The sequence below is a fragment of the Mustelus asterias genome, chromosome 17, assembly GCF_964213995.1.
Source record: "Mustelus asterias chromosome 17, sMusAst1.hap1.1, whole genome shotgun sequence".
NCBI lineage: Eukaryota > Metazoa > Chordata > Chondrichthyes > Carcharhiniformes > Triakidae > Mustelus > Mustelus asterias.
In genome coordinates this window covers 61,679,985-61,696,205 of record NC_135817.1, presented here as the reverse complement: position 1 = coordinate 61,696,205, position 16,221 = coordinate 61,679,985, and the positions used below count along the sequence as shown (strand labels likewise).

General features: G+C 41.6%; 1 protein-coding gene across 4 annotated transcripts in view; it reads right to left on the bottom strand.

Annotated features, from left to right (window-relative positions):
- Nucleotides 1–16,221, bottom strand: part of LOC144506546 (transmembrane protein 50B-like) — a 70,106-nt gene that overhangs the window by 39,762 nt on the left and 14,123 nt on the right. For all 4 annotated transcript variants that reach the window (XR_013499922.1, XR_013499923.1, XM_078232807.1 and 1 more), the window contains exon 2: nt 12,348–12,525. Coding sequence is in view for 2 of the 4 variants with exons in the window: in XM_078232807.1 (XP_078088933.1) it covers nt 12,348–12,446 (99 nt within the window). In the remaining 2 variants the exon portion in view is untranslated. The remainder of the gene's footprint in view (nt 1–12,347; nt 12,526–16,221) is intronic.

Here is a 16,221-nt window from a genome sequence, read left to right as displayed (position 1 = left end):
TTAGCCAGTGATGCCCACATCTCATTAAGGAAAACACAAAACTGTATGATTTGGAGAACTTACGTGGAGGAACTGGTTTAGGGAGGAATCGAGATTGGTGAACTTAGAGAAAAGAGAACAGGAAGAGTTATGGGGGACATTGAAATCACCAAGGATGAAGAGTTGCTTGGTGTAGAGAATAAAGGAGGAATGTAGAGTAGCTATCTCAGTGATAAACTTGATGTGATACTTTATTGCGCAGTAAAGAACAAGGATGTTGAATGAGAGATGGGAGGAGAGGTAGCAAAAGGAGAAGCTCCTCAAGGAGTCAGGAGACAGACCAAGGTGTGACTTAGAGATAAGGACTTTACCACCACCAGAGTAATTTTAACAGGCAAGGTAAGATTTGTAAGATAAATTGAAAGTGAGGTAACCTGAAATACAACCTTAAATCATTCGCGGGATGTGGGCGTCGCTGGCTAGGCCAGCATTTACTGCCATCCCTAGTTGCCCTTGAGAAGGTGGTGGTAAGCTTCCTTCTTGAACTGCTGGAGTCCCTGAGGAGTAGGTATACCCACAGTGCTATTGCGGAGAGACTTCCAGGATCTTGACCCAGCAAAAAATGACGTAATGGTGATATATTTCCAATTCAGGATGGCGGGTGATTTGGAATGTGGTGGTATTCCCAGGTATCTGCTGCCCTTGTTCTTCGAGATGATAGTGATTGTGGGTTTAGAAGGTGCTTAAGGAACCTTAGTGAGTTCCCACAGTGCATCTTGTAGATGGTACAGACGGTTGCCACTGTTCAACAGTGGTGGAGGGATTGAATGTTTGTGGATGGGATAGCGATCAAGTGGGCTACTTTGTCCTGGATGGTGTCAAGTGTCTGGAGTGTTGCGCCAGGTAATTGCCACTTGTCAGCCCAAACCTGGATATTATCCAGTTCTTACTCCATTTGGACATGGTCTGTTTCAGGATCCAAGGAGTCGCGAATGATTCCAAACTTTGTGCATGTGCAGTCATCAGCAAACATCCTCACTTCTGACATTAGAAGAAAGGTTATTGATGAAGCAGCTGAAGGCGGCCTAAGTTTGGCTCAGGAAACTACCAGCACTGATGTCCTGGAGCTGAGATTATTGAGCTCTACCCAACGATCTTCCTTTGTGCCAGGTATGACTAACCAGTGGAAGGTTTTTTCCCTGATTCCCATGGACTCCAGTTTTGCTAGGGCTCCTTGATGCCTTACCCGGTCTAATGCTGCCTTAATGCCAAGGTCAATCATTTACACCTCACCTCTGGTATTCAGCTTTTTGTCCATGTTTAAATCAAGGCTGTAATGAGATCGAGAGCTGAGTGACCCTTGCAGAACCCAAACTAAGCATGTTATTGCTGACTAAGTGTCGTTTGATAGCACTATTGAAGACCCTTTATCACTTTACTAATGATCGAAGGTAGACTGATGAGGCGTAATTAGCCAGATTGGATTTGTCCTCTTTCTTGTATACAGGACACGCCTGGGCAATTTTCCACATTGCTGGGTAAATGCCAGTGTTGTAGCTATACTGGAACAATTTGGCTAGGGGCATGACAAGTTTTGGAGCATAGGTCTCCAGTACTATTGCTGAAATATTGTCAGTGCCCATAGTCTTTGTAGTATCCAGTGTCATCAGCCATTCCTTGATAATGACGTGGAATGAATCAAATTGGCTAAAGATTGCCACCTGTGAAGCTGGGGACCTCCAGAGGAGGCGGAGATGGATCATCTACTCAACAATCTTCAGCTAGAAATGCTATGATTCAGCCTTATCTTTTGCACTAATGTGCTGGGCTCCTCCATCACTGAGGATGGGGATATTTGTGGAGCCTCCTCCTCCAGTGAGTTGTTTAATTGTCCACTATCATTCACAACTGGACATGGCAGGACTGTAGAGCTTAGATCTGATCTGTTGGTTGCTGGATCACTTGGCTCTGTCTCTTACTTGCTGGTAATGCTGTTTGGCACACATGTCGTCCTGTTTTCTAGCTTCAGCAGGTTGACACCTCACTGTTAGGTATGCCTGGTGTTGCTCCTGGCACGCCCTCCTGAATTCTTCATCAAACTCGGTTTGAACTCCTGGCTTGGTGGTAATGGTAAAGTGGGAGAAATGCCGGGCCATGAGGTTACAGATTGTGGACGAGTGCAATTCTGCTGCTATTGGTGGTCCATAATGGCTCATGGATGCCCACAGTCAAGTATGTTTTGCCCTCTTGTTGGTTCCCTCACCACCAGTCCCATTATCTGCCAGGTATGATTCCATGAGTATGACTATGTCAAGCTGTTGCTTGACTGTTTGTGAGACAGCTCTCCCAATTTTGGCACAAGCTCCCAGACGTTTGTTGCCTCGTCTTTACAAGATGAAAGTTGAAATTGATCAGAGCTGCGGGGTTACCTGTCAATATTGTAATTGCTGTTTTCAGTCACTGTAATGGTTGTTGATGATGTAATTAATTGATCTCCCCAGTGCTGAGAGATCACAGCAACTCCCTTCCACCTGTTACAACAATCCACAGGTTTGTCACAAAGATGCAAGTTGCAGCCTTGATAGGCTGTGAGGCAGAAATTAAAATATTTTCTACAACTCTCAAACCTGGAAAATTGGCTCCACCAGAATACAGGATGCATGCAGACCACAACATTATTTGGTCAAAATTGTACATTTAATTATAAAGCAAAAACAAAGAAAAATTTAAAGAAGAAAAATTGTAAAAGAAAAAGTTTAAACAGGTTTCATCCCCTCGAACATTTTTCACCATTCAAGGGGGCGTAATTGGTGACCTAACTCCACGTGGGCCCTTTGTTCTATATGCCTTAATATATTAGGCAAACAAAAATCTTTCTATCTCAATGTTAAAGTTAACATGTGAGTTAGTATTAACTGTCATTTGCCAAAGTGGATTGCAAACCTCTTCCACCCTTTATGTGAAAAAAATATTTTACTAACTTCACTCAGTCTGTAATTTTTACACCACGCTCCCTAGTTCTGGACTCCCCAATCAGCAACATGCCAATCCTCTGGCTCCATCCAGTGGTGATATTATTTATTCAACCAAATTGTTAATTTAGTTCAAGTATTCCATGATGAGTTAGTTGATCATTCTTTGCTTCATCTCTAAGTAAAAGGAATTAAATGCTCAGTTTCACTCTTCTACATAAAACCACCCGCACATAAATTAAATAATTTCTGAAGTGATCTCCTTTTACATAAAATTCACAGAATCTTTGCAGAAGGAATTTTAAAAGAATGAAACTGGCCGTGACCATAATTTCTCTACTTAGCCTAATAAAATAAAAATGATCACATCTGGTGTGGCGTACTTGATATTCGAAGTATAAATTCCAGAAGGTAGAAAGGCAAGTACCATAATAGTAAGGAGTCTCACAACACCAGGTTAAAATCCAACAGGTTTATTTGGTAGCATGAGCTTTCGGAGCGCTGCTGCTTCATCAGGTGAGTGGAGAGTTGGGTTCACAAACAGGGTATATATAGACACAGACTCAATTGCAAGATAATGGTTGGAATGCAAATCTTTTGTTCATAATGAAGGAGCAGCGCTCCGAAAGTTCGTGCTACCAAATAAACCTGTTGGACTTTAACCTGGTGTTGTGAGACTTCTTACTGTGACCACCCCAGTCCAGCGCCGGCATCTCCACATCATGTATTATAGATAGTATAATGCAGCATTTCCCAAGCTAGATTCAGCGGAACCGTGGGGTTCTGCAGGGATCAACGAGGGGTCCCACATTTGAAAAAAGCTGTCCTTCCAGTTTATCCAATTGAAGGTCGTTTTCTCAATGTTGGCTACTGATAGGCACACTAGTCAGCCTATCAGCAGCCAGCGTACAGAGAAGCCAACTTCTGATTGGACGAGCTGGAAATAGTGGCAGAATCAGCATTGAAAATCACAGCTGAAGGGGAGGACAACTCGGAGGAATGGAGAGAGAGGTGCAAGTGTGTGACAGAGAGAGGTGTGTGTGTGAGGGGCGAGTGTGAACATGTGTGTTTGAGAGTCGACGGTGAGTGTCTGAGAGAAAGAGAGGTGTGTGCATGAGAGAGAGGAGCGAGAGTGTTTCTCTTGCATGTGCACACACATGAGCAAGCGTGCGAGTGTGATTGTTTGAGTGTCATATGAGAATCCAGCTCTCCAGCAGCAGTCCTAGCATTAAACAAATTTGTGAGCAAAAGACCCAGCACACTCCTCCTATTAAAAATGACAAAAGTACTTTGTGGAATAAGAGATCTTTTAAAAAGTTAAAGTTTATTTATTAGAGTCACAAGTAGGCTTACATTAACTGCAATGAAGTTACTGTGAAAATCCCCTAGTCGCCACACTCTGGCGCCAGTTCCGGTACACTGAGGAAGAATTTAGCATGGCCAAAGCACCTAACCAGCACATCTTTGGACTGTGGGAGGAAACCCACGCAGACACGGGGAGAACGTACAAACTCCACACAGTGACCCAAGCCGGGAATCGAACCCAGGTCCCTGGAGCTGTGAGCCAGCAGTGCTAACCACTCTACTACTGATAAATGTATATAAGAAACAGAAAAGACTTTTATGTTGGTATAATTTACGTTAAAAACAATCAATTTTTGTGGTTTAACTCCAACATAATAAGAATGTTTCTCAGGGGTTCCATCAGCATTTTTGGGACATCAGAAGGTTCTGTAGCTGGAGTAGTTTGTATGGTGACTTAAGATCCCATGATAATTTGCTAGGGTGAGCAAGTGACTGCGACAGTTCTGTAATTTTGTGATATTACAACTTACGGCAAACATTAGCGTCACAGAATCATAAGCAATTTTCTCATGGTTATCTGCAGGCCCACCGACATCAGGAAACACGAGGCTGCTGAATGTTTCTGCGAGGAATGTGCTGTTTTCATTTCCAGCATTCACAGCATCTTCAAGTATTTTCTTTAATAATTTTCTTTAAATTTAATTACTTTTATTGTTCAACTAATTTGACATGATTTTTTTTAAAACTTCTACCTCCTTCCAAGCAAGTTATCTCCCTGTAAACTCAGGCAGTTTTCTCTCTCTATTGAACGTAGTTTTGCTAGTCTGCCATCCAGAGGTACAAACATGTGTTACAACAGGTGTCATGTAGCTCCTCAAAGCCTGTTCCTTCATTCAAGGAGATCACAGTTGATTTGTGACCTAACTCCACATGGGTTCTTTGTCCCATATCTCTTAATATCTTTGGTGAACAAAAATCTTTCTACCTCAATGTTAAAATTCACCAGTTATCTAGCATTTGCAAAAGTGAGTTCCAAACGTCTACCACTTTTTGTCAAAGTGTTTTCACTCCGGAAAAGTCTGTCTTTAATTTTTAACTGTGCCCCCTAGTCCTAGACTTGCTTGAACAAGCAAAAATAGTTTCTCTCTCTATCTATTCAAATGCAAGGTGATGCATTTTGGTAGTGCGAACCAGGGCAGGACTTACTCAGTTAATGGTAGGGCGTTGGGGAGAGTTACAGAACAAAGAGATCGAGGGGTACATGTTCATAGTCCCTTGAAAGTGGAGTCACAGGTGGACAGAGTGGTGAAGAAGGCATTCGAGATGCTTGGTTTCATCGGTCAGAACATTGAATACAGGAGATGGGATTGGTAATGCCACACTTGGAATACCGTGTGCAGTTCTGGTCACCCTATTATAGAAAGGATATTATTAAACTAGAAAGAGTGCAGAAAAGATTTACTAGGATGCTACTGGGACTTGATGGATTGAGTTATGAGAGGTTGGATAGACAGACTTTTTTCTCTGGAGCGTAGGAGGCTGAGGGGTGATCTTATAGAGGTCTACAAAATAATGAGGGACACAGATCAGCTAGATAGTCAATATCTTTTCCCAAAGGAAGGGGAGTCTAAAACTAGAGGGCATAGGTTTAAGGTGAGAGGGGAGAGATACAAAAGTGTCCAAAGGGGCAATTTTTTCACACAGAGGGTGGTGTGTCTGGAACAGGCTGCCAGAGGTAGCAGTAGAGGCGAGTACAATTTTGTCTTTTAAAAAGCAATTAGATAGTTACATGGGTACGATGGGTATAGAGGGATATGGGCCAAATGCGGGCAATTGGGATTAGTTTAGGGGTTTAATAAAAAAAGGGTGACATGGACAAGTTGGGCCAAAGGGCCTGTTTCCATGCTGTAAACCTCTGACTCTATTCCCCTTAATACCTTTAAAACTTCAATCAAATCAAACCTTTCAAAGCCATTACTGTAAATTAAGGCCTTATATCTCAAGGTAAGTCTATCTTACAAATAGTATGCATCATCATGTACACGTGCATATTTTGGTACCACAGTTCACATGTCAATATTTAACACGGGCTTTTTTTCTTCCAACTAGAATTGATTCTCAATTACATATTTCCGTAACATATGAACATAGAAAAAAGGAATTGTTTTGATGTTATTTTTGTAATGTTTGAAAGTGTTCTTTCATGGGACGTGCATGTCGCTGGCAAGGACAGCATCTGTTGCTCATCTCTAACCGACCTTGAAAAGGTGGTGGTGAGGTACCTTCTCAAACTGTAGCAGTCCACATAGCTGCACCCACAATGCTTTAGGAAGTTCGGCCCAGCGACAGTGAAGCAACAGTGATGGTATTAAGAATATAAGAACATAAGAAATAGGAGCAGGAGTAGGCCATCTAGCCCCTCGAGCCTGCCCCGCCATTCAATAAGATCATGGCTGATCTGAAGTGGATCAGTTCCACTTACCCGCCTGATCCCCATAACCCCTAATTCCCTTACCGATCAGGAATCCATCGATCCATGATTTAAACATATTCAATGAGGTAGCCTCCACCACTTCAGTGGGCAGAGAATTCCAGAGATTCACCACCCTCTGGGAGAAGAAGTTCCTCCTCAACTCTGTCCTAAACTGACCCCCCTTTATTTTGAGGCTGTGCCCTCTAGTTCTAGCTTCCTTTCTAAGTGGAAAGAATCTCTCCACCTCTACCCTATCCAGCCCCTTCATTATCTTATATGTCTCTATAAGATCCCTCCTCAGCCTTCTAAATTCCAACGAGTACAAACCCAATCTGCTCAGTCTCTCCTCATAATCAACACCCCTCATCTCTGGTATCAACCTGGTGAACCTTCTCTGCATTCCCTCCAAGGCCAATGGTAAATAGTTGAGGCCCTAGTACTGATCCCTGCGGCACGCCACTAGTTATCATCTGCCAACCAGAAAAGCACCCATTTATTCCGACTCTCTGCTTCCTGTCGGATAGCCAATCTCCAATCCACGCTAACACCCTACCCCCAACTCCGTGTGACCCAATCTTCTTCAGCAACCTTTGTGACGCACCTTGTCAAACGCCTTTTGGAAATCCAAAAACACCGCATCCACCAGTTCCCCTCCGTCAACCGCACTTGTCACATCTTCATAAAAATTCAACAAGTTCGTCAAGCACGACTTTCCCCTCATGAATCCATGCTGCGTCTGCTTAATCGAACCATTCTTATCCAGATGACCTGCTATTTCTTCTTTAATGATGGATTCCCATGTATCTGTTGCTCTTGACCTGCTAGGCAGGAGAGGTTGAGGGTTTGGGAGGTGTTGTTGAAGGAGCTTTGCAGAGTTGATGCAGTGTCTATCATATATTGCAAGCACTACCATCACTGTGTATCGGTGGTGGAGTGAATGAATGTTTAAGGTGATAAATGGAGAGTTAATCAAGCAGACTGCTTTGCCCTGGATGGTGCTAAACTTTGAGTGTGGGAGCTGCACTCATCCAGGCAAGTGGAGAATATTCCATCACACTCCTGACTTGCGCCTTGTAGGTGGTGGACTGGCTTTGGGCAGTCAGGAGATGAGTTACTCGCCGCAGAATTGTCAGCCTCTGAGAATTCAAAATAGCTTAAATCCTATTTAAATATGCCACTATGTAGTTACATTCTTTCTGCACAGCTATTTAGGATCTTCTCACAATAAATCTGAACGGGGGTCCCTTGCACTAAGATTGCAATGCTGACTGCCCATCAGTTATCTCCTTTTTCACTCCCAGGTGCTTTCCATACATTTCCAAATGTAATTAAACATCTTTAATTTTCACTAAAGTGATTAGAAAACCTCTGCAAGCCATAGGGATATAATGGAGGGAATGGTTCACGAATGTCCTTTAGGGAAGTAAATCTGCCATCCTTACCTGGTCTGCCTACACGTGACTCCAGATGCACAACAATGTGGTTGAGTCTTAAATGCCTTCTGAAATGGCCTGGCAAACCACTCAGTTCAAAGGCAATAAATGCTGACCCAGCCAACAATGCTCATCTCCCCTGACTGAATAATAAAAAAATGCAAACTTTCTAATAGAATGTAATTAATCCTTCAGCTAACATGATAGAAAGTCCCTTGAAAAAGACAACCAAAGACAATCGAAACAACAGGCTTATATCAATTACAGTGTTTAAAATTGTAAGATGTTTGCACTTGTACTTTTGTAGTGAAAGATGATAGTGTAATGGTAACGCCACTAAAATAGTAAACCAGAGGCCCACGCTAATGCTCCAGTGACAAAATCCCCAGGTTCAAATCCTACAACAGAAGCTGGTGGAATTTAAATTTAATAAATAAAAATCTGAGATTGTAAGCCACTCTCAGTAATGTTGGTCAAGAAACTACCATTGATTTTCGTTAAAAAAAAACCCACCATCTGTTTCACAAACGTCCATGAGGGAAGGAAATCTGTCTTTGTGTCATTCCAGATCCACAGCCATGTGCTTGACTAATAGGTCACTCAGTTAAAGGGCAATGGGCAATAGATGCTGACCTTAACAGTGATTCCCACATCCCATCAAAAAGAATGAGGAAAACATTGTCACGATTGATAAAACATTGTAATGCGGTTGATGGGTGGGGAAGGGGTTTTGGACTAAAAAAAAATACCTACAGGACAACTAGCTGTATTTCTGTTATAAATTGAGCTGCTGGGAGCAACAGACCATTATTAAAGGAAGACTGCACAGTGGAGCCCTATTTTTAAAAAGCTGAAACGTATTTATTTTCAGTTTGGGCAGGGGTTGGGGGGGGGGGGGGGGGGGGGGGTCAGAGAATGAAGTAGCCTGTGATAATCCCTATGGTGTGATACAAAAGGGAGAAAGTAAAGACTTTGTTGAATTTTAAACTAGTGCTTTTCCCTGTTAATTAATTATCCTCATTTCCAGTTCTCCAAAAAATTGCAGGTAATCAAAAGAACTTGCTTTAGTGCAATTCTTAGATTCTTGATCTGACTATTTAAAAGTGGTGCTCTAAGTAATTTTATGCTTATCGATATGGCATCTATATCCTCGGTGATTTTTATGTACGGGATAGCTCACTGGGTTTGATTTAATTGACGAGCAATTAGATTTCCACCATCAGCCTGCTTCACCCCACCCCTCACGAGAAGCTAAGTTATACATGGCAGACAGAAACAGAAAATGCTGTAAAAACTCAGCAGGTCTTACAGCATCTGTGGAGAGAGAATAGAGCCATTGTTTCGAGTCAGGAAATGTTGGCTCTATTCTCTCTCCACAGATGCTGTCAGACCTGCTGAGTTTTTAACAGCATTCTCTTTTTGTTTCAGATTCCAGCGTCCGCAGTATTTTGACTTTATATACGGCAGGTTATTCTTAGTAACCATTTCAGTTTCTGGAACTAATGCAGATTCCCTAGTAAAACACAGAAATCACATCATCTATAGACAGCATTGAAAACCAACAAAAAAAACCTAAATCCAAAGCTATACTGCAAAATGTATGTTGCACAATCTGTTTTAGAAAGATATTTAAAATACTTGTGTTCCAAATCCAGTATCTATATCCTGTTTAGGTGCCCCTATACTCTTGTAATATTTTGCTTGCAAATTAATCTATTAATTTTAACTTCGATGTAAAAGTTGTCAGTTTTTACAATGCATTCATATTTGAACCCCACTAATCAGGATTCCATCCTGCTACAGCACTAAAAAGGAAAAGAAGGAAATAGATACAGAATTTGGTGAGCTGGTGTGACGAAATAATCTCTCCCTCAATGCCAGTAAAACAATGGAGATATTCATTGACTTCAGGAAGTGTAGTGAAGGACATGCACCTGTCTACATCAACAGGGTTGAAGTGGAAATTGTCGAGAGCTTCAAATTTCTAGGTGTCCAGATCACCAACCACCTGTCCTGGTCCCTCAATGCCGAAGCTATAGTTAAGAAAGCCCAGGAACACCTCTACTTCCTCAGAAGGCTAAGGAAATTTGGCATGTCCACTACGATTCTCAACAACTTTTACAGATGCACCAGAGAAAGCATGGCTTCTGCTCTGATCAAGACCACAGGAAACTACAAAGGGTTGTGAATGTATCCAGTTCATCGCGCAAACCAGCCTCCCATCCATTGACTCTGTCTACATTTCCTGCTGCCTCAGAAGAGCAGCCAGCATAATCAAGGACCCCATTCACTCTCTTCCACCTTCTTCCATCAGAACAGTTCTCCCTCAGTGTACCCAAACAGCCGCCAGAGTGTGGCAACTACAGGATTTTCACAGTAGCTTCATTGCAGTGTTAATGTAAGCCTACTGATGACACTAATAAATAAACTTACTTCAATTTCCTTAGTGCCAAAATGTAATTGATTTCAGTCTTGCTTTCTCCCTGGTCACCCTGTGAGGCCGAGCCAGAGCACTGGAAACCATAGTGGCCTATTTGACCGGAGTTGAACTTTTGATTTTATATCATCTTAACATATGGCCACCAATATCCACCTCCACAACATTCAGTCTCTGCTGCTGCTTCAGCTTGTCAGCTTAGGAGCCTCCTTTGTGCCTTTTTTGCCTCCGATGTTCTCCTGGCATCCTCTGTAAACTTGAGCTCATCCAAAACTGCCTGGATTCTAACTTGCGGCAACTTGTGCTCACCTGCCTACATTGGTTCCCAGTCCAATAATGTCTCAATTTTAAAATTCTCATCCTTATTTTCAAGTCACCCCATAGCCTCAAAAGGCAAAAGTTCTCCTCTTGCACCCCACATCTTATTGTTTTCTTCTTCAGACAGGCGAGTGGGAAAGCAACCTCACCCCTTACCATTTCTGTAACCTCCTCCAGACCAACAGCTCCACGAAATCTCTATGCTCCTCCAATTCGGGTCTCCAGTTTACATTGTTCCACCATTGGTGGCCATGCCGTCAGCTGCATTGGCATCAAACTCTGGAATTCTCGCCACCTCCCTACCTTGCTCTGCTCCTTTAAGGTGCTCTTTAATACCCACCTCTATGGCCAAATTCTGTAATCTATCCAAATATCACCTGATGTGGTTAGGTGTTAAGTTTTACTTGATAGTGCTCCGATGAAGTGACTAGGGGTGTTTTACTACATTATTGTATGAATGCATAAATGGGGCGGCATGGTGGCTAGCACTGCTGCCTCACAGCGCCAGGAACCCGGGTTTGATTCCCAGCTTGGGTCACTGTCTGTGCAGAGTCTGCATGTTCTCCGTGTCTGCGAGGGCTTCCTCCGGGTGCTCCGCTTTCCTCCCACAGTACAAAGATGTGCAGGTTAGCTGAATTGGCCGTGCTAAATTGTCCCTCAGTGTAACAGAACAGGTGCCGGTGTGTGGCGACTAGCGGATTTTCACAGTAACTTCATTGCAGTGTTAATGTAAGCCTACCTGTGACTAATAAATAAACTTTAATCAAGGACCATATGCACCCCGGACATTCTCTCTTCCACCTTCTTCCATCAGAAAAAGATACAAAAGTCTGAGGTCATGCACCAACCGACTCAAGAACAGCTTCTTCCCTGCTGCCATCAGGCTTTTGAATGGATCTACCTCATATTAAGTTGACCTTTCTCTACACCCTAGCTATGACTGTAACACTACATTCTGCACCCTCTCCTTTCCTTCTCTATGAATGGTATGCTTTGTCTGTATAGTGCGCAAGAAACAATATTTTTCACGGTATACCAATACATGTGACAATAATAAAATCAAAGTTGTGCTTTAATAATGGTCTGTTGACAGGAACCTCATTTTCAGGTTCATTTCAAGAAAAAATGAATTTAACTGGTTCTCAAATAGCACCTCACCATAAGGTCGAATTGTATAAGTATGTATCCAGCAACAGGACAAATAAAATGCTTCGGAGTATTTGTTCATGTGGAATGTAAACATTAGCACGGACTAGCTGTGTTGAACGGATTGTTATCTGGTCGTACAGTGTCAAGAGTCATTCCTTTTTCTTTTTTGTGTGTCGTGAGTCACTAGCATAGAATTTCTCGAGAGTAAATAGCCATTTTGATTGTCTACCAAGTGAGACGTTGAAAAGTCATCTATTTACAAATTTATTTGTGGAACTTACCAATATCCCGGCAACTATCGAAGCAACAGTATTTCTGCTTTCTCCCCAGTCAATACATTCAAATTCTGGCCAGCGGAAATTGTCCAGGAATCCTGCCATCCTAAAGCTGCCGATGGGATCGTGCTCCTTCACTGAACCTCAATGTAATCTTTGACCTTCAGATTCCGTTTGCTTTTCACTGAAAGAAAGATACACGTTGATTATTTTTCTAACCAGCACTTCCTGCCACCCTTCATTGTTCAACTGCATTACTTCATTCTCTAGGATTCAGCTGGTCTCACTTGTTTAAATTACTCGCCCTTCTGATTTGACTTTTTCCCTGAAATTAAAAACACAACTTTCTGAGGGTGGAAAAAGTAAAAATTAAGTTCTTAATCAGACAATTTTTATTAAATCTTCAAAATAACTGGGAATAAATGCCTACAATATTTTAATTCCCTTTACAAAATACTGCAATTAACACTAATATATAGGCTAAAAATTTAAAGTTTATTTATTAGTGTCGTAGACTCACATTAACACTGCAATGAAGTTACTGTGAAAATCACCTGTTCACCACACTCCGGCGCCTGTTTGGGTACACTGAGGGAGAATTTAGCATGGCCAATGCACCTAACCAGCACGTCAATGCTATTAACTCAGAGATGCAGTTTGAGATCCACTAGGACCATTTGACCCTGGAGATCATTATAGCCTTGGTCCAAATGCTTGGAAGATTTGACATTCTGGAGGCAAGGCGAGATTGACATCAAAGCAGCATCAGACTGAATATGGCATCAAAGCAGCCCTGAGTAAAACTGAAGTCAACTGGAAACAAAGTGGAGGGGAAATCACCACAGACTAAAATCAAACCGAACGCAAAAGGAAAATGGTGGTGGTTTTTGGAGGCCAATCATCTCAGTGCCATCGCCTTGGGTGTTTCTCGGGTCAGTGTCCAACGATGTTCAACTGCTGCGTTTATGACTTCCCTCCAAAATGCGGTGGATATGTTCTCTCGGGGATGAGAACAGTTTTCAGTGGGGATGATTGCAGTTTTCTGTTCACAAATCCTAAAATACTGAGTGATCAGTGTACACATGCAGCAAGACATATATCATAATCAAACTTGGGCTAACAAGTTACATTTGGACCACACATTTGACCATCTCTAACCTCCCATTGGCTTTCAATGAGATGACCATGCTGAATCCCCACCATCAACATCCTGGAATCTCCATTGACCAGAAAGTGCCAGCAAGCGGTCAGAGGCTGGATTGCCTTTTGAAACACCAAAGCTATTCCACCATCTATAGGGCACAGGTCTGCAGTGTGATGGAATACTCTGCACTTGCCTGAATGAGTATAGCTCAAAAAGCTTGACACCATCCAGGACAGAGCAGGCCACTTGATCATCACACCATCCACTTACTCCACCAGTACCGTGGCAGCAATAGGGACCACATACAAGATGTGCTGCAGCAACTTATCAAGACTCTTCGGACACCACCTTTCAAATCCACAACCTCTATCATGTAGAAAGATAAGGACAGATGCACGGGAACACCACCACCTACAAGCCACACATCATCCTGACCTCTGAACTATATCACTATTCCTTCAATGCCACTGGATCAAAAACAAACGTAACTTCTTTCCTGACAGGACTGTGCGTGTACCTAACGCTACATAGATTGCAGCTTCAAGGCGGCAGATTACCATTACCTTAAGGGGCATTAGGAATGGGCAACAAATGTTGGCCTTGACGATACCACACATCCCATGAATAATAAAAAATATATAAAGTGCGTTATTAGCTGGATTACATACTAACAATCCAGGCAACTGTTGCCTCATGCCAAAATTGCAGATTGGAGACGAGTAAATCTCATGTTTTATTGACAAAACACAATGAAGTTATATGTTGCTGAAGGTAGAACAGATCCCATTGGGATTTCTATGCATAGTTCCCATCGGAAGGATATTACTAACCCTCTCAGAGTACAGAAGTTATTTTTCCTGTTCTTCATTGTTTCTTGGAAATGAAGTAAGCTCCAGTATTTAAACAAACTGCACAACAGCCAGCATAAACTGAGTGCTTAACATTGTTACGCCCTCCCAATAATAAAACCTTCATTCAATGAGCAAGCAACTTGCCGAAAGGCTCCAGGCACTTGGAAAATGCCTATCCAAATGAAATTGTTGCCTGTATTATATGAATGTCTCTTACAGCAAAATAATTTGAGGATGCATTAATCTCTATGTGAAAAGGCGCCAACAAATAAAAATTCCCCTGGTGTGAGGGAAAGGGAAATTCTGCACAAGGAGTGCCGGATACAAGAATTAAGGAAAGTTGAGTCAACTGAAATGTATAATTTAAACAAAAAAAAAAAAATTCCACTTTGGGCTTTATCCAGAGATGACCAAAAATGGAGGGAGTTCAGAGTGCCATGCAGCGCTTCGAACTGACTAGGTTTACTTCACAAAATAAATACTGGATTTATCAGCTTGAACAATATGAATCTATTTCTTTGCTAGCAACTTGGATAGTGAACACGCTCAGCTTCCAATGGACACAATACACTTGTCATCATTTTTTGACTAACCAGCAGTCGCACACACACACAGCTGGTGATGTGCGCTTGGTAATAAGCCATAGGATTGCTGTCTCCCTGACTCAAAGTTCTGAGGGGAAATGGGTAGCATTCTGTCCCTGAAAAATTAATTGTGGAATGTCAAATTTCTCCATTATTATTTTTAAAAATAATTAATTTTAAAAAATCAAAATAAACATCTTCTAAATTTTATATTTCAGCTTGTATCTTAATCCAACATGCATGTTCCCATCTTTATTTCACAATGTGTAAAATGATTAAAAATGAAGTATAATTGTTGCATTTGACTTCCTGGATTACTCTCCATGATGACATTACTGTTGCTGGACTCTGCAGATCACATTAAGCCGAAATTTACATCGGTAAAGATTTCTTCGATGCCAGCACCTTCCCAAAATCCTGACCCTGCTCTTTTCTCGACTCCCTCACAGGTGAGCAAGTTCCAGTGTTCGTCTTCCCGCCTGCCTTAGCCCTGATTGTCTGCTTTGAGCATTTTAAATATATATCTCCTTTTTAAAAAAATCAAAGTTCCAATTTTAATTGCCAGTCAGCAAAAGACGGTACCAGCAACTATTTACTGTACTAACTGACAACTTTCTTCATTGAATAATGATAATAAGGGAAACAAATAACTAAATACCAAAAAAGTTTATTAAATTTCTTTAAAAGCTAATGAATAATTCACTAGAGGTAATTTTCTAAGTTATGAACCAATATGCATCAGCATGAAAATTGATGTGGCCATTTCATCCCAGTGCTGGAAAGCTTCTACACTGAAAGATGCTAAACATAAATATTTGCGTTTACATAGTAACAATTCCAGTCACTTCTTACTTTTAAACACTATTTCATCTTGCAGCATAAATAGTTGGACACCCTTGACTGTCAGTGACGCAGTCTAGCAAGCCAGTTCTGGAAGATGCCTCAACCTATTAGTCATCACATCACAGCAAGTAGCAACAAAAAAAGCATGAGGCATGAAGGTGTGCCCAGAAATTTGTTCCTGCAGGTTGCACCCACGAACTATAGATCTTTAAACTATTAAATGGTTTTGACACTTTTCAAAATATTTTAATAGGTTAGAGAACATACTTGTGTGTCATAAACAAAAATCAAAATTGTTGTTTTTATTAAGGTAACAAATTATTACAGTATTGTCCATTATACAAGACAAACTTTGTGAATGTTTTTCTAGTTTTTAAATTACAACACTGCAACAGCATTTAATAACAAGTTACGTTGAAGAGTTGGGTTACACGTCGTCCATGCAACACACACACACA